The following is a 22,921-nucleotide window of genomic DNA, read 5'->3' as shown; positions in this document are numbered from 1 at the left end:
TGCTACATCGAAACGTTCATCGATCTTACATTTTCTGTGTTTCTTCAATCCATATGAGATGTTAGAACATTCTATTCCTACGTTTTTTTTCTTATTTCTACCTTTCTGAAATCATGCATCCCAAAAAGGCTATAAAAGATTATTAGGTCTTTGACAAAATTATGTTTAGTGGACCATAGAAAAGAGCAATCATGATATCTTTATTTTCTTTGAAAAGGCCTTTGACAAAATAGAACATGAAGTAGTACTTACTTTGATGGAGGCTAAAGGTTTTGGGCAAACTTGGATTGGTTGTATCAAATCAATTCTTTCTTCAGACACATCAGTTGTTCTGTTAAAGGAGTGCTGGGAAAACTTTTGATTGCAAATGGGGTGTTAGACAAATTGATCTTTATCCCCATTACTGTTTGTTCTTACAACAGGCTTTTTTCAATGACCAGCCAAGGATCTTTGCTCCACAGTTTTGGTCAAAAAAACAAAGCCAAAGACAATCCATTACCCAATTCGCCAATCCTGTTGCAAACTACCTCTTACTTCCCTATCATGCAACATGCTGATGACACCTTAATCATCATGAAAGGTGATGCCAGACAACTTTTATTTTTAAATTAGTACCAAACACCTTCTTGGAATCTACCATTCTAAAGGTTAACTTCAAGAAATTAATGATGGTTCCCATAAACATCTATGAGAAAAAGCTAAATTATCTAGCAAGAAGTTTTGGCTATGCAAAAGGCTCTTTACCCACATACTTAGGGCTACATCTTGGAATCACAGCCAAAGCTAGAAGAATTCATTCCCTTGTATAAATAAATGCGAAAGAAGATTAGCAAGTGTCACCACCTTCCTCTCCCAAGTTGGTCGGCTAGAGCTTACAAATGTAGCTTTTTCATTTCCACCGAGTTTTTACATGAGTACCTTCACTCTACTAGCTTCTATTGTCAAGCAAATAGATAAATACAGAAAACAAGCCACGTTTAGCCTCCGAAAAAATTTCCTTAATCCTATGTTTTTTTTTGAAATTGAACTGTCCATTCCAAATAGACCGTGCACTGAGGCATACACATACTCGTTTTGTTCCAAATTATAGAATATTTTAACTTTTCTTGATTATATATTATGTCTAAATACATAGTATAATTAATATACCTAGAAAAAAAAATTAAATGCCTTATTATAATTTAGATTTTTTTAGAATTGAGAGAATATAAAATAATCATACAAGGATGGAGAAACATTGGCCATAACGTGTCATTCTAAGCTACCTTTGGAACTAGATATCTATATTCACTAGATGTATTTGAGCGAGCTTTATGGGTACATGAAAATTCAGTCTGTTCGCTTGTTGGTTTCAGCCAGGGTTTATCAGCCAAGGTACAATATTTTTCTCTCACAATAAACCAGCATCAGCCGGGGTTTCAGCCCAGAAACCAACTAGCGAACATGTTGATTGTCTATAGTCCATAAACATTAGGCCTCCTTTGGGGAGGATTTTCATAAGAAAAGTAAAGGATTTTATTTCCTATAGGATTGAGAATTGTGTTTCCTATGATGCTCATTTCAAAGGAACACCGTAGGAAAAGAAACATCTAGCTAGACCTCATTTTTTTCATTCCATCACGTAGGACCGAGGCAAGTATGCCTGTTGCCGCTAATGCAAAGGGTCTAGGGTGCCTGCAAGTGGAGTATGTGAAGATCAATGCGGCATGCCTTTAATAATTTATCTATCTTTCCAATTCCTTTCCTGTGCTCTATCCAAAGGGTTATACTCCTAGTTTTCATGTGTTTCTCAATCCTCCGTTTCGCATATACTCTATCCAAAGGGTTATACTCGTAGTTTTCATGTGTTTCTCAATCCTCCGTTTCGCATATACATTCCTATCAAAATCCTACATTTTTCCTATTCCTGTGTTTGATCTTTCCTGTGTTCCAAAGGGGGCCTTAATCATGATTTCTAAGGCCCCCGGATTGTAATTCTATTGAAAAACTTACTATGAATCCCTTTGGAATAAAGGATTGGGTTTCTACAAATCACATAAAATTCCTATGGAATGGCTTGTTTCGAAGGAATTTTGGAGGAATTTTGCCAATAGGTTGAACCTCATGGAATGTTTCCTTTGTGTCATTCCCTCATCAAATTCCTATGTTTTTCCTATGCTACATCGAAACGTTCATCGATCTTACATTTTCTGTGTTTCTTCAATCCATATGAGATGTTAGAACGTTCTATTCCTATGTTTTTCCTTATTTCTGCCTTTCTAAAATCATGCATTCCAAAAAGGCTATAAAAGATTATTAGGTCTTTGACAAAATTATGTTTAGTGGACCATAGAAAAGAGCAATCATGATATCTTTATTTTCTTTGAAAAGGCCTTTGACAAAATAGAACATGAAGTAGTACTTACTTTGATGGAGGCTAAATGTTTTGGGCAAACATGGATTGGTTGTATCAAATCAATTCTTTCTTTAGACACATCAGTTGTTTTGTTAAAGGAGTGCTGGGAAAACTTTTGATTGCAAATGGGGTGTTAGACAAATTGATCTTTATCCCCATTACTGTTTGTTCTTACAACAGGCTTTTTTCAATGACCCGCCAAGGATCTTTGCTCCACAGTTTTGGTCAAAAAAACAAGCCAAAGACAATCCATTACCCAATTCGCCAATCCTGTTGCAAACTACCTCTTACTTCCCTATCATTCAACATGCTGATGACACCTTAATCATCATGAAAGGTGATGCCAGACAACTTTTATTTTTAAATTAGTACCAAACACCTTCTTGGAATCTACCGTTCTAAAGGTTAACTTCAAGAAATTAATGATGGTTCCCATAAACATCTATGAGAAAAAGCTAAATTATCTAGCAAGAAGTTTTGGCTATGCAAAAGGCTCTTTACCCACATACTTAGGGCTACATCTTGGAATCACAGCCAAAGCTAGAAGAATTCATTCCCTTGTATAAATAAATGCGAAAGAAGATTAGCAAGTGTCACCACCTTCCTCTCCCAAGTTGGTCGGCTAGAGCTTACAAATGTAGCTTTTTCATTTCCACCGAGTTTTTACATGAGTACCTTCACTCTACTAGCTTCTATTGTCAAGCAAATAGATAAATACAGAAAACAAGCCACGTTTAGCCTCTGAAAAATTTTCCTTAATCCTATGTTTTTTTTTTGAAATTGAACTGTCCATTCCAAATAGACCGTGCACTAGGGCATACACATACTCACTGTGTTCCAAATTATAGAATATTTTAACTTTTCTTGATATACAGATTTTACTAGATATATATTATGTCTAAATACATAGTATAATTAATATACCTAGAAAAAAATTAAATGCCTTATTATAATTTAGATTTTTTTTAGAATTGAGAGAATATAAAATAATCGTACAAGGATGGAGAAACATTGGCCATAACGTGTCATTCTAAGCTTCCTTTGGAACTAGATATCTATATTCACTAGATGTATTTGAGCGAGCTTTATGGGTATATGAAAATTCAGTCTGTTCGCTTGTTGGTTTCAGCCAGGGTTTATCAGCCAAGGTACAATATTTTTCTCTCACAACAAACCAGCATCAGCCGGGGTTATCAACCCAGAAACCAACCAGCAAACATGTTGATTGTCTATGGTCCATAAACATTAGGCCTCCTTTGGATTGGAGGATTTTCATAAGAAAAGTAAAGGATTTTATTTCCTATAGGATTGAGAATTGTGTTTCCTATCCTGCTCATTTCAAAGGAACACCGTAGGAAAAGAAACATCTAACTAGACCTCATTTTTTTCATTCCATCGCGTAGGACCGAGGGAAGTATGCCTGTTGCCGCTAATGCAAAGGGTCTAGGGTGCCTGCAAGTGGAGTATGTGAAGATCAATGCTGTATGCCTTTAATAATTTATCTATCTTTCCAATTCCTTTCCTGTGCTGTATCCAAAGGGTTATACTCCTAGTTTTCATGTGTTTCTCAATCCTCCGTTTCGCATATACTCTATCCAAAGGGTTATACTCGTAGTTTTCATGTGTTTCTCAATCCTCCGTTTCGCATATACATTCCTATCAAAATCCTACATTTTTCCTATTCCTGTGTTTGATCTTTCCTGTGTTCCAAAGGGGGCCTTAATCATGATTTCTATGGCCCCCGGATTGTAATTCTATTGAAAAACTTACTATGAATCCCTTTGGAATAAAGGATTGGGTTCCTACAAATCACATAAAATTCCTATGGAATGGCTTGTTTCGAAGGATTTTTGGAGGAATTTTGCCAATAGGTTGAACCTCATGGAATGTTTCCTTTGTGTCATTCCCTCATCAAATTCCTATGTTTTTCCTATGCTACATCGAAATGTTCATCGATCTTACATTTTCTGTGTTTCTTCAATCCATATGAGATGTTAGAACATTCTATTCCTATGTTTTTTCTTATTTCTGCCTTTCTAAAATCATGCATTCCAAAAAGGCTATAAAAGATTATTAGGTCTTTGACAGAATTATGTTTAGTGGACCATAGAAAAGAGCAATCATGATATCTTTATTTTCTTTGAAAAGGCCTTCGACAAAATAGAACATGAAGTAGTACTTACTTTGATGGAGGCTAAAGGTTTTGGGCAAACTTGGATTGGTTGTATCAAATCAATTCTTTCTTCAGACACATCAGTTGTTCTGTTAAAGGAGTGCTGGGAAAACTTTTGATTGCAAATGGGGTGTTAGACAAATTGATCTTTATCCCCATTACTGTTTGTTCTTACAACAGGCTTTTTTCATTGACCAGCCAAGGATCTTTGCTCCACAGTTTTGGTCAAAAAAACAAAGCCAAAGACAATCCATTACCCAATTCGCCAATCCTGTTGCAAACTACCTCTTACTTCCCTATCATGCAACATGCTGATGACACCTTAATCATCATGAAAGGTGATGCCAGACAACTTTTATTTTTAAATTAGTACCAAACACCTTCTTGGAATCTACCGTTCTAAAGGTTAACTTCAAGAAATTAATGATGGTTCCCATAAACATCTATGAGAAAAAGCTAAATTATCTAGCAAGAAGTTTTGGCTATGCAAAAGGCTCTTTACCCACATACTTAGGGCTACATCTTGGAATCACAGCCAAAGCTAGAAGAATTCATTCCCTTGTATAAATAAATGCGAAAGAAGATTAGCATGTGTCACCACCTTCCTCTCCCAAGTTGGTCGGCTAGAGCTTACAAATGTAGCTTTTTCATTTCCACCGAGTTTTTACATGAGTACCTTCACTCTACTAGCTTCTATTGTCAAGCAAATAGATAAATACAGAAAACAAGCCACGTTTAGCCTCCGAAAATTTTTCCTTAATCCTATGTTTTTTTTTGAAATTGAACTGTCCATTCCAAATAGACCGTGCACTGAGGCATACACATACTCGCTTTGTTCCAAATTATAGAATATTTTAACTTTTCTTGATATATAGATTTTACTAGATATATATTATGTCTAAATACATAGTATAATTAATATACCTAGAAAAAAATTAAATGCCTTATTATAATTTAGATTTTTTTTAGAATTGAGAGAATATAAAATAATCGTACAAGGATGGAGAAACATTGGCCATAACGTGTCATTCTAAGCTTCCTTTGGAACTAGATATCTATATTCACTAGATGTATTTGAGCGAGCTTTATGGGTACATGAAAATTCAGTCTGTTCGCTTGTTGGTTTCAGCCAGGGTTTATCAGCCAAGGTACAGTATTTTTCTCTCACAACAAACCAGCATCAGCCGGGGTTATCAACCCAGAAACCAACCAGCGAACATGTTGTTTGTCTATGGTCCATAAACATTGGGCCTCCTTTGGATTGGAGGATTTTCATAAGAAAAGTAAAGGATTTTATTTCCTATAGGATTGAGAATTGTGTTTCCTATCCTGCTCATTTCAAAGGAACACCGTAGGAAAAGAAACATCTAACTAGACCTCATTTTTTTCATTCCATCGCGTAGGACCGAGGCAAGTATGCCTGTTGCCGCTAATGCAAAGGGTCTAGGGTGCCTGCAAGTGGAGTATGTGAAGATCAATGCTGTATGCCTTTAATAATTTATCTATCTTTCCAATTCCTTTCCTGTGCTGTATCCAAAGGGTTATACTCCTAGTTTTCATGTGTTTCTCAATCCTCCGTTTCGCATATACTCTATCCAAAGGGTTATACTCGTAGTTTTCATGTGTTTCTCAATCCTCCGTTTCGCATATACATTCCTATCAAAATCCTACATTTTTCCTATTCCTGTGTTTGATCTTTCCTGCGTTCCAAAGGGGGCCTTAATCATGATTTCTAAGGCCCCCGGATTGTAATTCTATTGAAAAACTTACTATGAATCCCTTTGGAATAAAGGATTGGGTTCCTACAAATCACATAAAATTCCTATGGAATGGCTTGTTTCGAAGGAATTTTGGAGGAATTTTACAAATAGGTTGAACCTCATGGAATGTTTCCTTTGTGTCATTCCCTCATCAAATTCCTATGTTTTTCCTATGCTACATCGAAACGTTCATCGATCTTACATTTTCTGTGTTTCTTCAATCCATATGAGATGTTAGAACATTCTATTCCTACGTTTTTTCTTATTTCTACCTTTCTAAAATCATGCATTCCAAAAAGGCTATAAATGATTATTAGGTCTTTGACAAAATTTAGTTTAGTGGACCATAGAAAAGAGCAATCATGATATCTTTATTTTCTTTGAAAAGGCCTTTGACAAAATAGAACATGAAGTTGTACTTACTTTGATGGAGGCTAAAGGTTTTGGGCAAGTGCTGGGAAAACTTTTGATTGCAAATGGGGTGTTAGACAAATTGATCTTTATCCCCATTATTGTTTGTTCTTACAACTGGCTTTTTTCAATGACCAGTCAAGGATCTTTGCTCCATAGTTTTGGTCAAAAAACAAAGCCAAAGACAATCCATTACTCAATTCGCTAATCATGTTGCAAACTACCTCTTACTTCCCTATCATGCAACATGCTGATGGCACCTTAATCATCATGAAAGGTGATGCCAGACAACTTTTATTTTTAAATTAGTACCAAACACCTTCTTGGAATCTACCATTCTAAAGGTTAACTTCAAGAAATTAATGATGGTTCCCATAACCATCTATGAGAAAAAGCTAAATTATCTAGCAAGAAGTTTTGGCTATGCAAAAGGCTCTTTACCCACATACTTAGGGCTACATCTTGGAATCACATCCAAAGATAGAAGAATTCATTCCCTGGTATAAATAAATGTGAAAGAAGATTAGCAAGTGTCACCACCTTCCTCTCCCAAGTTGGTTGGCTAGAGCTTACAAATGTAGCTTTCTCATTTCCACTGACTTTTTACATGAGTACCGTCACTCTACTAGCTTCTATTGTCAAGCAAATAGATAAATACAGAAAACATTGTCTTTAGAGGGGTTTAGACATAAATGCAAGAAAAACTCCAAAAGCCGCATGGAAAATGGTTTGTTTGCCAAAGGATGAAGGTTGATTGTGAGTCATTGGTCTCAAAAAATACAATAAAGCTCTAATGCTAAAAATTTTCACAAGTTCTTCAATAAGAAAGGTATTCCTGTTGGCCGTGTATGTCCAATTTAGGAAAAGTTGTATAAAAATGGAAGGCTGCCAAACCACATAAAGAAAAGGGTGTTTTTGGTGGAGAGAAAAAGAATCTGGAAACCTTCAAAGATATATCATTGGTGCAACTAAGAAATGGAGAACTTGCTTATTCTAGATAGACAAATGGAGTGTTGAGGTCATGGGAGACAAATTTCCAAAACTACAATCTTTTGCAAAGAACAAGTACATTTCATCCAGAGCTTTCTCACAAGAGCTTTGCACTCATCAGTTATCTCACTTTTAGATACTGCTTTTAGCCAGTTACAACTCATTATTTCTCTAGCGGAAGAGACACAATTGAATTACAATGATGATATCTGGGGATATGTTTGGGGATCAAACTCCTTCTCATCTTCAGAAGAATACAAAGTTCTAGTAGGCCATCCTCAAGTTCATGGTGTTTACAAGTGGCTCTGGGAATCCTTTTGTCAGCCAAAGCATAAGGTTTTCTTTTGGTTACTTATCAAAGATAGGCTTAGCATAAGGAACACTCATAGAAAGAGAAACATTGGGGATCAAACTCCTCATCTTTAGAAACATCCAAAGTTCTAGTAGGCCATCCTCAAATTCATGGTGTTTACAAGTGGCTCTAGGAACCCTTTTGTTAGCCAAAGCATGAGGTTTTGTTTTGGTCACTAATCAAAGATAGGCTAAGTATGAGGAACACTCTTAAAAGGAGAAATAAACACTTCAAATCTTATGATTGTGTCCTTTAGCTTTGTCACCTGGTAATAGAGGAAACCTTAGAGCACCTGTTTCTAAGCTACCCTTTTGCAAGATCTTGTTGGAGCCTTTTGAATGTTAACATTCCTACACATGTCAGTTTCCTAGAAATCTTTACCTCCTTCAGTGATAAGATTCAATCATAGTTCTTTATGAATTCAATCATTCTTCTATGCACAATTTGGACCACTAGAAATGACAGAATTTTCAAAGGAATTCAAATGAATCTTTATGACTGCAAGATGAATTTCACTAAGGAAATCTCGCTACTATCCTTTAGGGCAAAGTCAAAATTTCAGCAGCTTTTAACTTACATATCCAAAATCTGTTGTAACTTGATGTTTGGCGCTTATTTTCTTTGTCTCCTTTGTTTCTTGAACTTTCTTGTATTTAAACTCAACTTGTTCTTAATATATAACTGCAGGGGCCAAGGCCCCTCCAGATGATTCTTAAAAATAATAATAACATGTTTTCTGTATATTGGGCCTTGGGTACCCTTGTCACAAGGGAAAACAACCAACCTAGAGGGGTTTGGCCGATCCGACTACTCGAGGGGCCCAAACTAGTTGGGTACCTCATCTACTACTTGGTGAACAAGGCACAACAAGATGTATTAGAAACTAACTCTGTTTGACTAGATTTTCTTATAACAAACTAGGAAACCAACATGTAAAATGATTAGGACTCTATCTGTGTAACACTACCCCTTGGCTATGTAAGGAGGAGGTAGGGAGTCCCTGATCGGTCATCCCAACTTAGATCTCAAGATCATTCATAGCGCATCCCTCATCAACCAAGATAGATAGCTCCACCTATAGATACATCATTGTGATCCCCTACTCGCAACTGACCTTGAATGCACGACGCCAAAGCAATAAAATGAGATAGGACACACCCACTACCAGGCCACGGGTTTCCCTGATGGTCGAAAACCGTTAGGAGAAGCTAAAAAACGATAGGATATGAGTGGGGTGGGGAGTGGATATGAGTGGATTAGGGTTTTGGGTGAGTGGGAGCGCATGTTGTAGGCCCAATAGCACAAGCCAAGGCCATCATGCGCGTCATTTTTTTTGTGAAGCCGCTTCTTTTTTGTTCGAGTTTGGATCCGCTTGCCCGCACGTAGCAGTTTTGGTTGCCACTATGTGGACAAAAGTGAACTCCAGACATAGTTGGCTAGCCGACAGGATAACTATTGTAACACCCCTGGTGTTATGAGCTTGCTTAGCACTGAGATTGAGGCTCGAGAGAGATTAGCCAAACAAGTTTTTGGGTTTTAAAAATTTTAAACGCACATGAAATGATAAACGAATCCAATGCGACTCACTTTTGTGGACTCAACTAAATATCCAAGTTAACTTACTTAGTGCGTAAAAGTGCTAATAAAAATCCTAACAAGAAGAATGGGATAATTTATTTTAATTGTTTGGCACGAAAAATAATTTATATAAACAAAAACAAAATATAACTTGTGTGTAATACTTAAGTAAAGTTGAAAAATGCAACTTTAATTTTTAAAAATGAATGTTGTTAACTAGTGTTCTTGGAGCTCAAAAAGTGAATTAGAAATTAAAATCAACCCTTTTCGTTAAGTCGGTAAACACTTGAACCATGTTTAAAGTGCCATTTTTGGTGAATTATATTGAGCAAAATAATTAAATAGTGCTTAAATGTTTTGTTCCCATGAGTTAGTATGAAGTATGGACTATTGCATGGCATACTTGTTGGATGGAGTTAACAAGGTTTAGACCTTTTAAAATTTTGGCAAAAGGGCTAGTGGCTGTTAGTCCAAAATTAAAATCTTTATTTTTTCTAAGTATAGAAAGGCACTAGACAATGCCATTTTGGCAATTAATTTCTAAAAAATTTAGGTAAACACTATAGCTGTGTTTTGGCATGGTTGATTGCACCGAAGTGTGATCTTTGTAATGGAGTAGGGGTTAGAGGGGTTTGAGCTCGTTTGGGCCATGCAAAAATCTCGTGAAGTTGCAAGAAGGTCACGTTTGTTGGCGGTTGTGACCCATGGTCGCGGTCACCACATTGGTTCGTCATGCCATAGCCGTTGGCCGCGCTCTATCCCGTAGGCTATGCCCTGTCACACGCGCGCCGCCGTCTGGCTCATTGCTGCGCACGGCTGCTGGCTATGGTGAGGTTGGGCCGCTACACTGCCGCACTGCTGTTGCGCACCGCGGTCGCGTCCTTGGTAGTGTCAAGCACGCCATCGAGGCCCCTCGCGCGTGCCACTGATGTGTGCTAGGCCAACGTCATGACGCGTCGAGCCGCTGTGCCTTGGTTGCAGCTGCCCCATCATGCGCAACGCGCTCTCAATCGCGCACCTCACCTATGCGCCGCGCTGCTCTTGTCGTGTTGCCTGGCCTTACCGAGCCGGTCCTACCACGAAGCTACAGGGAGGGTGTAGCCTTGCGCATGTGGAGCAGTCGGCGTGTCGCTGCCCTCCCCGCACGCCGTTTCGTTGCACTAGCCCCACGCGATAGCCTTGCGCGATCACTGTTTCGCTACCGCCGGCCGCATCCCGCCAAGGTCGAGCCATCCCATTCCGGCACTCCATGACGCTCTCTCTCTGAGCCTCACCCATGTGGATGCCCTCGTTTCATTAACGCGGCCTCAGCCAAAGTTGGCTGAGCCTTGAAGGTTCGCTGCCCTGTCTTCCCTTATCGCCGACGGAACCACACCGCTTCGCAAGTTAAATGCGCGCTGTCCGTGATATCTCATCTCGATTTATTGCTCCAGTAGCTAGGAATAGAAGCTAGCTAGCAGCCCGACCCGCACCAAGGCGTAGGCAAGCCCTGTTGCCAGCCAGATTCGAGTTTTTGCTCACCACCGATCAGTTTCGCCGCCATGTCATACTCGTGTTGAGGGTGAGCCTCTTGTCACCAGTAGCAGTTCAATTGATGGGTGTTTTGAGCTCTCCTTGACCCCCTCGTGCTGGTGCTCACCTTCTTTTGGTTAGAAGCTTCATCGGTGACGAGGTGATGTGCTGGTGTCCGTCTCGGAGCATCGCTGCCCCGCCAGCTCGCATGTGGCCAGACCACCTCAGCCCTTCCCAATTTTAACCATCACCACTGCGTGCACCTTGGTGAGCTCCGACTGCTTTTTCGCCACTGCGTTACCTCCGTTAGATCTTTAGGTCACCGGTACGGCCTCGCCGTCATCACAAAATGCGTTGTCCCAGTTGCCACTGTGGTCGACTATGCTGCAGTGCCTCTCCCGGTACCTAACCACCGCCTCTAGAAGCACGCTGCCAAAACTTAGATGCTTGGCTGCCGTAGGTCACTGGAGACCCTTTCCGATGGCCGGCGTAACTATAGTTGTTGCCGGTGTGCCACGCCGTCGCACGTGGGCACGCCAGGGAGCCGCCTGTTGCGAAGACAACATTTTCAGGGTGTTTTGGGCAAAGCTTGAGTCTAATGAAATCGTGATTCACTGTGTCGCTTGATTGTCTAATAGTGCGAGCCCTCTTTTGCAAAAGCGCGAGCGCGCGGGGCTCTCCCACCTTGGGCCGTTGCTGGGCCTGCCGGTCGAGCACGACCACGCTCCCGTGGCTTCGTGGGCCGCTGGGTCGGATTAGTCGCCACCGACCTTTTTCATTTTCCTAAAGCGTTTTCTAATTTAGTTTCTAAAGCAAACTTGTAAATTCCATATAAATTTGTGTTGTTGACCAAAAATGGTAAAACTAATTTTGTTAGGTTCATAAAATTATGATCTATCTGCTGGTATATCTTGTTCATATAGCTTCATAGTATTTTCAGGAGTTATTTAATTAAATTGAGATGCTTAATATTGTTAAGATATAAACTTGTAGGAATTTTGTAATAAATTGGTGATAGTGTTGGCTCTGAGAATTTCACAGTAAATTTCTAATATTATTAGGTGCTCACTATAATTTTTGTAGCTCCATAATAATTAGTTTGCTAAGATAGCTAATGAGCCCTAGTTTGAATATATATTAAATCAATGAAATGAAGTAAAGAAACACCTTGGGGATTGTAGAACTAAAACACTTATCCGGAAACAACGCCTTATGCAACAATGTGGATACGTAGCCTAGTATGTTAGTCATTAGAGCTAGCTCGTAGCTTGAGAGGCATAATCCTATTTTAAGAGTTGCGGTTACCGTTGATTAATTGCGTCTCTGCGTTGCATCCACATATGTCATAATATGAAAAACGATGGATCGCAGAGATGATCGGAGTAGCAAAAAAGATGATGCCTTGATGATCGTGTCACCATGATAGAATGCTAACTTTTGGTTATATCTTACCTAGGCAAGCCCCGGTGCATAACCCCTATTATTCTGCACTTTAGTTTATGCTTGCGCATTAAGTTTAAAGGAGTTGAATGAAATCCACTTGCATAAATATATCCTTATCCTATGAGTCTTACTAGTATGACATGATCGTGTAGATTGCTGTGCTACAGGATTCCGGTAGAAGTCAAGTGATTACCTGTCACTCGCGAGAGATTGGACAAGATATTATTGTTACTATTATCATCACATGGAATATGAATGGATAATAATTAGGGACTGGGCGGAACTGTACTTTGAATTTGAAATTGGATTGTGTTGGGCAATCGAGCGAGGCTCTGGTTGCACTCGTTCCGCCTGTGTCGATTGAGGATCGTCCGTTGTTGTGGATGGTAGTCAGGTCACAGACTTATTATCCTGAGCATATACTTGTTTATGGGAGCAGAAAGACTTATTACTCTCTTGTCATGGGTTCCGGCTCTTTTTGGACCGACTTTTAGGGGTGGGTATGAGGTGGACATCTAAGAACCATACTGACTCAGGTGTTGGGGGATTAGAGTCTAAGTTTGGACGGGGACCTGGACCCCTTGACAGGAGTGGAACGGGTTGGTCTTGTTTGTGCCTGTGGTACAAGCGAGACGTGTGTTTCGGGGTACCTAGCTGGGATACATTGATTCATGAATCACCGTTTCTGTGAGACGGTACGACTTGGCTATGGTCTAGCACCATAATAAGAACTGGAATATGAAAGATGGTTAAATGGTTCTGATTGCTTACCACATGCTTGAAAGTAGCATAGGTGCTTACATAGAATGGTTAGTTAATGAACTAATGATGACTGCTAATAAAATTGAATATAAGGACGCACGTTTAGTAATGCTTCCTGCAGATGCAATAACCCACAAGCCAGATAGCCTTACATATCCTTGGAGTCTTTTATTTTCCTTCTGTCGAGTAAGTCTTGCTGAATACAATTGAGTAATCAGGGTTTTATTCCTCCTGTTGCAGGTGATCGAAGGATAAATAGATCTGACTCTTGTGTGTGGAAACCTCCTGGTGGGCTCAGAGATGATTCTTTTCACGCTACGACCGTAGTGTTTATTTATAACCCTCATTAAAAGTTTTTAGAAGAAAAGTTTTATTATCTATCATCATATCTGGTTTATAAATGTTCACTATGTTAATGATTCATCATTAACCTTTATTTCCGCTATAACTCTGATCATATGTTTTTCTCTGCTGCAAGATAAAAATGTGAATCTAAAATGTATAAACTCTTTTACAAGTAAAACTGTCTTAATTCCGCTATTACATTCAACTTGTTTAAGTACTCTAATGTTGTAATAAAGTGATGTAAGAAATTGTTAAGAATGTTGTATGCTTTATTCTCTCATTTATGATCCTGACAGAAGAATGTGGATTTTCGAGTTCTCCCTTCAGGTGTGCTCGACGGAACGGCACGATTTAGTGCACTCTCTTGGGTACTTAGTGTCTAATGAAAGATAAGTACTTTGGGAGGACATTATATTAGGCGGTTCTGCCACAACTATTCCCGTCGGTTTTCTTTGAACCGACAGGAATCCTTTTCTGACGGTTTTGATAACTCCTGACGGTGCTCACAAGCCAACAGGAATAGTTGACGTCTATCCTGACGGTTTTTTCCTCCCGGATTGTACAAGGTTCCTGTCAGTTTTAATAAAATCATCAGGAATAATCCTTTCTTTGATAGTGACCCATATCTAAACCGGTATAAATTTATATCTCGTGTACTACCCGTTTGATCTACTGCTGTGATACACAAATTAAACTACTAGTCATAGGTAAAAAAAAAAACAATGACAGCTGCATAGTCGTAAGGAAACTCGTAAGGAAACTAGTTCAGTCACAATTCACCTCGTGCTAGTGTGACGACAGACGAAATGGTATTTCCCCCACGATTTTTCTCCCCTAACACTGATTTATTGGAATGACTTCATCTATATATGTCATTTTCCAGTCGTGATATGACCGGTATATATGTCGATTCCCATTTGTTCTTTTCCATTGTGTGAACTATGACCGGTATATATATATATATATATATATATATATATATATATATATATATATAACTACTATCCTGTAGCTGGCTACAGAATAACTTATTCTGTAACCACTTTGAGTTACGATAATTACTATGTTAATTTACGAGATTATAGTAACTCCTTACTAAGTGGTTTAATATAATGTTATGGTAAATATCCCTATGTGTTATAGTAACCCAACTATCCTAAATATGTATTGACATTACGGTAAATTAGTATATAAAATTATAGTAAATAGAGGTGGCTACAGAATAACTTATTTTGTAGCCGGCTACTGAATAGCCTCTCCCTATATATATATATATATATATATATATATATATATATATATATATATATATGTGGATTACCGTTTGTTCTTTTCCATTGTGTGAACACGAGTACTACATGACTACATATATATACAGAGAAAATAAAACAACAAATAAGTACAATAAAACTGTTGAGATATACTTTTTGCAGCTAAAATACTTGTCATATTTGACATTGTATATATATGGCCTTTGATGTGTATTGACTAATAACTTTTTTGTTGAACATATATTTTCCAAATTCTTCAAATTTATGAGATTTTGTAAGTACTTTTGAATACAAATATACATATATAACTTACATATTTTAAAACTATTAATTTAAATCTATTAATGCTTGTACTTTTAAGTTTTGAAAAAAAAATATCTTGTCTTAGACGATATACTTATGACCGGAGGGGGAGTATGCATGTGACAGATGACATATGGATATCTAGTAGAGGAGGACTCGTGGATAGCTAGGTGAGAAGCTGCTGGGAACTTAGTGACCACTCGATGGTTTACTTGTCCGAGCAAGTTGTTCGTTGGATGGTGTTCACATGGATAGGTCCATATAATTCCATATCTAGATAGCTATAGCTTTGACAATTTATTTGTCATATTCGGTCAAGATTATCTGTATGAAATATACTTGATTTCCAGAAGATTTATTCGTCATATTCGTTCCGCCATTGTTGGTCGTTGATTGCCATATTCATTTTCAGAGAGGTCATTTAATTTATTTGTCATTTTGGGAAGAAGATCTAATATATAGGACCATGCATGTGCATGCCTTCATGTTGAGAGCCGGTCTGCACACTGGATTTATGTAGAAAATTAACATGGGAGTTATATTATTTGCACATGGATCGGTAATATATGATGTCTTTTTTTTTTCATGCCCAAGGGATTCCTAAACAAACTGGATTATTTTGGGTCTAAATTGTACCGGCAAGCAGATGAACATAAGAAAAATATATATCTTGCACCATGATCATTGCCTTATTGAGTAAGTGGCTTTTTAGACTCCTCACATCTGATGGCATTTAAGAGCAACTCCAAGAGCCTTTTAATATCCTTTCTAATCGAGAGGAATAGATATTTTGGTGAAAAAAAAATCCTCGAGCCTCTTTAATTAGATCTCTAAATATAGACATCATACATTCCGGATATCTTGCTAGCCAAAGATAGAGAGTGAGGATGGCTCACTAGAGTGTCCACAAGATACAGAAAAATTACTGGAGGGTACAAGGATACAAAAAGCTAATTTTATATTCAAATAACTCTTAAATGATAATTTAGAGAGTAAATTTTAGAAAAGCTCTTGTAGATGCTCTAACAACCATTACTGCACAAAAATATCTTGCATCTAAATCTTTAATTTAAGTTTAGTAGAAATCAGGTGACTCATACTTTTGGTCTAATATTATGAAGGTTAAGCATGATTTTATCCACTTTGGGTGATTCGTTGTTAAGAATGGATCGAAGGGGGATTCTAGGAGGACAATTGCCTACTTTGAAGGACTAGTATCCTAGCCTTTACAATATAGCAAGATCAAAATTTATCACCGTAGTTAACCCACACTTACTTATGCATCATCATCATCAAATCGATAAGAGCACAAGTGGTTTCAGACTTGAGCCGTGGTGAACACGAAAAGGTGAAAGTGGACATACATGCACGCGCGCAGAAACCACACCACACGGACACGGGAACAGCGGCGACCCAGAGCACCAGAGAGTGCCGGGCACACGTCGAGATATTTTTATTTTGAAGAAGAAGACGGGGGCTTTTATTTCTACCTAATAAATTAAAACCCACCGAAAAGCGATCGAGCAGTACCCTCATTTGTTTCTCCAGCAACAACTTCATTCGTCCCTCGCCGCCGGTGTGCGCGCGTCGCGTGGGTGTGCATCCCTAGCGCTCGCATGAAGATCGGGTGCGACGCGTGCGAGCGCGCGGAGGCGGCGGTGCTGTGCTGCGCCGACGAGGCCGCGCTCTGCCGCAGCTGCGACGCCGCCGTCCACTCCGCCAACAAGCTCGCCGGCAGGCACCACCGCGTCGCGCTGCTCCCGTCGTCCACCGCTCGTCACCCCTCGCCCAGTCCCATCGTCGACGACGGCAGCGGCGCCGGTCACCCCGCCTGTGACATCTGCCAGGTACGTAACGTGCGTACGTATAGTATCCTAATCCTAGCTAATAACGGCCGACGTTGTAGCTTGTAATTTTGTATAGGCGCTCGGCCGAATGAGTTCAGGTCGATCAGTTAGCAAGAGAGTACAATTTAACAACTGGTTCTAGATACAGCACAAGAGGTTGCAATGGCCTTTGTATGCAGATGGGGTAGCTAGCTAGTGAGATTGGATCAGTATTAAGTCACATTCACCATAGGCAGATGGGTATGAACAGGAGGCGGAACCAGAGAAAAAAAACTAAGGGGGGGGGGGGGGGGGGGGGGGGGGGGGGGGCGCAAGATGAAGGAAAGACATGGAGATAACACCTTCAAGAACTCATTTTTTTTCTTTAAAATAACTACTACTACTATGGCTCAAGAAGTATATGAAAAGTTTCAGACCATAGGGAAGGGGCGGCCTTGGCCCCTGCTAGCCCCCCTGGTTACGCCTCTGGGTATGAATATTGCTATGAATATGATCAAAATTAAAGAAGCTTCACTTATGATGAAACTAAAAAAACATCGTACCCGCTAACATTATTTTGAACAGAAAGAGTACAGAGTATGAAGTTTTTTTTGTTACCTCAACAAGCATATTCTCAACTAATATAAGGATACTAGCCCTCCTCTCCATAAAAATTTCTTGTTAATTTCCTGAAAGAAAGGTTTGCCTGGTTGTTGGCTTGTTGCTGCCTCTCTCATCCAATGTGGTCCAGTGTCTTGAGAGATGCAGCTCATGAGAAGTACAGACATGATACCACAACCCGTACGTATCTGATGGGATATCTTTGCATGTGATCTTGTCACGCTACTTGCTACGATCGTTTAATTGCTTGGTGATGCACAACGGTCTATTATCACTGACATGTTATAAATACGCAATATTAGCGGTCCCGCAACCAATGTTATTACGTAAAAAAAATTTCAATTGAAATGATTATGAATCTGAATAAACACAGAGTCACCGTAGATAAATTTGCGCGCGGAAAAAGGAGTCAAAAATTTTGATCGCAACATGACGATATTGAATTGAACAAAGTTTGTTTTGCCTTGCTGCTGATTCCTCCCTCGTCTTTTTGGCTTTTTGCACGCGCTGCTGCTTCTGCCCGATGCTGGTGCTGGCAGGAGAAGACGGGCTACTTCTTCTGCCTGGAGGATCGCGCCCTGCTGTGCCGGCCCTGCGACGTTGCCGTCCACGCCGCGGGCGCCCACGTCTCCTCCCACCGGCGCTTCCTCATCACCGGCGTCCGCGTGGGCGACGTCGAGAGCCTGAGCCACCACGTCCCAGGCAGTGAAGGCGTCAGCCCCAGCCCAAGGACCAGCAGCGGCAACGGGAGCAGCAGTGCTCCCTGCAGCTCCGGCGGCAACCCGATGACGACGACCATGCCTGGCCAAGTGCGGCTGTTGTCGTCGGTCCGCGCAACAGCACCGACGACAGAGGGCTCAGACGGGCAGCAGTGGCTGTGGAGTGAGTTCTTGGCCGACGACGTCGGCGTTGGCGTTGGCGTTGACATGGATCAGTGCTGCCATGCTGAGCTATCTGAGCCTGGCTCGTCCGGCATTACTAGATGCTGACATGTTGAGATCTCATCAGATCATTTGAGGTGATTTCTGGAATCAGCTGATCAAAGAACAAATGTACTAGTATCGTCAAGTGTTTGGTGAGCTTTAGCCTCTCTTAACCATCAAGTGTTATAAATTCTTCAGGATTAAAAGAATATAAATTGTACTCCGGTTCCACAACTTTGGTTGTTTTGAAGTTTGGATATAATTGAGGTCAAAATTAATAAATGCTCAAACGGACAGTACAACGCTACATGGCACAGGGACAACAGGTACGACTAGCTAGCGGTGCCACCAGTTGTGCCACGGCAACAACGCAAGCATGGCTTTCCTCCTTGGTCTTAGTCGTGCTGTGCTGGACTGCCGGTGCCAGCAGCACGCTGGCACGACAGGTCTAGCCATATCAGCCCGGGCATGACAACCATCAAGTATTTGGTGAGCTTTAGCCCCCTGCGTTGTCCCCGTCGGGCGACCCGGGCGGCACCCAGCGGCTCTGCCTCCTTTCGAACCAGCGTCTCTCCTCTCCCTCGCCTGCTGCCGGAGCAGGCGGACCGCATGCCTTGCGTCCGCCGGAAGGCAGCAGTGAGGCTTCTTCCCTGTTCTTTGACCGGCATGCTCATGGCGACGCCGACAGCGAGGCACGGCGGGCGGTGGTGTGGGCGCGGCCAGATCTGCACCCTAGGGGCTCAGATCTGTCGCCTCCCATACCGGATTTGTAGGCTACCATTTGGATTGCTGCAGGGGTGTGGTCTCCAGCGCGAAGATTCAGGCGGTGTGGTCTTCGTGTTTCTCGTCTTGGTCGTCTCCCTCGGCCAGCACTAGCACCAGCAGGCGGTGGAGGCAGTGGCCATGGAAGAGAAGTAGAAGAAGAGAGAGGAGGAGGAGGAGGTCCTGCAGTGGCATGGCCGGTGGCTTCGGTTGTCTAGCGTCAACCTGTTGGAGGTCCTATGGTCGAGCCCTTCTTGTGGGTTTTGATGTAGGCGGCGGTGCTCTGCTGTTCTTGGCAGTGGTGTGGCCTCTAGGTGGGGGCACACTCATCTGCTTGCGGCGCCACTGGTTTTCTGCCCCGCCTGACGGTGCTTCGGTGTTTTATGTGTGGCATCATGTGACTGTCTTGGCTCATGCATCAACATGGTGTGGTGACCAGAGATGTTTTGGTGCTTGGCGAGCTAGCAGCGGCTATGAAGGGGGGCGCCACATTGACGAATCACACTTGCCAGTGACTCGTTCGATGTCGTTGTGAAAGCTCACTGGTGGCGGCTCACTTTGGTTAGATCCATGCTTTGGCTTGTGGTTTGGGGTGGGGCATTGGGAGAAATCCTTGCTTGGCTATGCTGATGCTGACAATGACGACGCTTCAGGGTGTCAGTGGACATCGGTGGAGGCATTGTTCGTGTGCCCTCATCCCACTCCCGCATCTACCTTGGGGTTCTTTTCTTGGTTGAAAAACCTGTGCCGATATTCTGGTTGGCTTGGACGGCATCCTGCGGATGTCGTTTCCTCCATGGAGGCATCGCTTAGTGAACCCCTTGGTGGTTGTTGCTACAATAGGCAAGGTGGCCTTTGATTTTGTGGGCAGTTTTGATTGTGGTGGTTGTCATGCCATTGCTAATGTCGTGTGTTGGTTTTCGATGTTATTGTTGTATAGTGTTTGTTGTTTTCTTTTATTTGTACTTGCTTACTCCTTCTTTATTAATACATAGGCCGGTAGTTTAATCTATCCGCTTCTCTTTGAAAAAAGATTCTTTAGGATTAATAAAACTATACAAAATTGTAGTCTCTCATAATTTTGGTTCTTTTAGAGTTTGGATATGACATTATATGGCACAATCGACACCACCTAGGCACAACACTGCTTTGCATGGGGATGATAGGCACAACTAGCTAGTCATATGTCGCTTGTTGTTGGCATTTGTTATGTTCACAGAATCGATCTGCAAGTGCAAAGATACCATTGCAGCATTTCACGAGAAGTATTTCAGATATCATTGTTTATATTTCCATTGGGAAGGTATTGATGAAGAGTGACAATTGGCATACTTGTGATTATATCATAACTAAACATCAAAGTCTAGATAGGGGTAAATCATATGATGAAAGTAGTGTGGCACACACAAAGCTTCTACTTCTACAAAGAATCAAACTAAGCTAGGTGGAGACTAAAAAGAGAAAGCTAAAGCTCCTATCAAACATCCATGCAGTGACATACATGGTTAGGACTTAGTTTCATGTCCCTAGGCATGCCAGGTATCACCCTACCCTACTAGTGGTAGCTAGATGGCGGTGACATCTTACCAATTGCCTACGTGAAAGGATCTATGAATGACTAGAGGGGTGGATAGTCTCTATTAAAAAGTTCCACAAACACAAAGACACTAGGCAAAGTGTATTAGTATAAACGACAATCATAGTAGCCACTACTTGCCTAGCCTAAACAACACAACGCAAGCCCCCTACACAATTATAGTTGCAAGCCTAAATAATTAAGCACTCACACACACAAGCGACTAGAGGCAATGTAACACCTAACAACTAGTGAGCTAACTAAGAGAGCAACTAGTTTGCACTACTCACTAGAAGACTAAGCTAAACTAGCAACTAAACAAGCTAGAAAGCTACCACTACTCAGCAACTACACAAGCACTAGTTATGAAATGAAATTGCAAGTGTAGAGAGTGCAAACCAATGAGGGAAAGTGACACAATTGATTTACTCCGAGGTCTGGTTGCTTGCCGACGACCTACGTCATCATTGAGGCGGATTCTTTATTAGTTCACTGCTTCACTAGTCTCGAGAGCACACTAAGAACCACTCCAAGCCTTGATGATTCCACTATAATTTCTCTTGGCGAATCTCCCATAGGGATGAGCACAAAAGCCCCTCACAGAGCCAATGATCGGAGCCCCCTGCACATTCTCCAACCGGTGCTCAACGGTCTCCACAAGCACCAAGCCAGATAGGTGACGACAATCACCAAGAGTAACAAGAGAATTTCAAATCACAAAGATTTACTATTGCCACCAAATAAAACTCTCAAATACAATGCACTAGAAGTTCCCAATATCTCACAAATATGATCACTAAGTCAAGAGAGGGAGTGGGAGGGGTTTGCTTAGCTCTTAGAGGGAGTATGGACTGTCAACAAATGGACAAGAGAGGTCCCCAAACCGAGCAAGCCACTATTTATAGAAGGGGGAGAGAAGAAAGAGCCATTACTCTCCTCATCTAGCTTATGCGCGCAATGGTAGTCCAACAGATCGGCTGCAACGGTCGGGTCTGACACAGCCAATGGTCACTTTTTTGTTGATCTCAAGCTTTGGCTCTATGGCCTTGTATTATGCAACCGAGAGACTCAGCTAAATCGCAAGCAACGGACAACGATTACACAGTGTGGAAAGTAATCCGACCAACTTTGTATTTGGACCCTGGTTTCCCATTCTTTAGCTAATTGAGCAATCTCGTGCGCAGACGAGTTACATGAACGAGAAACATATCTAAAATTCAAAACAACAAAACGAAGTTAGAAGTAGCTCCCGGATCGCTTTGAAAATGTTGCCGCTTGGACTTAGATCCCTGGAACCAGTACGGATTGCTTCCTCAAGCTGAGATGAGTCCGTTTCAAGCTGGATGTGGGATATGCCAAATTGATCTGCCAACTCAAGAGCTCGGCAGGCACGTTGTTGCTTCAACCATCAGTGCATCACATGCCAGCTCCATATTCCCTGCGCCAGCCAATACAACCTCCCCGGTCTGATCACGAGCCAGAAAGCCCCAAGCACCCTTCTTGGTCGTTGGTGAAAAGGCACTATCATAGTTTATCTTCACCTGATTGCTAGCTGGAGGACACCAAATCTGTTTAGTCCTCGACGAGGAAGTGCTTCTTGGTTGCTGCTTCTTCTGAAAGTCATGAGCCATTATGGAGACACTTCTTATCACGGATTCGGCCGTCATTAGCACCAACAAGTCATTAGTCTGGTGCATTAGTTTTAATCTGGTGCCCTAACCACCGTACTAATCTGGTACTAACTAGAGAGGTCCAAAACACGTAAAATTCAACACTGGATTAGTCCGGTGCTTTTACACTGGATGCCGCATGCAGTGCTCCAACATGTTAATCATGACTGTTTTGTGACCTGGAACATTTTTCACAAAGTTTTTCTCACCCTACAGCCATTGTTGTCGTCAACAATAAGCTTAACATT

The 22,921-nt window shown here is 41.2% G+C and overlaps 1 protein-coding gene across 1 annotated transcript; it reads left to right on the top strand.

The window, feature by feature from the left end:
• The first annotated feature begins 16,736 nt into the window (after nt 1-16,736).
• LOC136508890 (B-box zinc finger protein 22-like) lies at nt 16,737-18,899 on the top strand. Its single transcript, XM_066503671.1, has 2 exons — nt 16,737-17,142; nt 18,282-18,899. Exons 1-2 carry the CDS (start codon nt 16,912-16,914, stop codon nt 18,729-18,731), a joined length of 681 nt encoding a protein of 226 aa, XP_066359768.1. The 5' UTR covers nt 16,737-16,911; the 3' UTR covers nt 18,732-18,899.
• The last annotated feature ends 4,022 nt before the right edge of the window (nt 18,900-22,921 follow it).

The sequence above is a fragment of the Miscanthus floridulus genome, chromosome 15 (assembly GCF_019320115.1).
Source record: "Miscanthus floridulus cultivar M001 chromosome 15, ASM1932011v1, whole genome shotgun sequence".
Lineage (NCBI taxonomy): Eukaryota > Viridiplantae > Streptophyta > Magnoliopsida > Poales > Poaceae > Miscanthus > Miscanthus floridulus.
The sequence above is the reverse complement of the archived record's forward strand: the minus strand, read 5'-3'. Positions and strand labels throughout refer to the sequence as shown.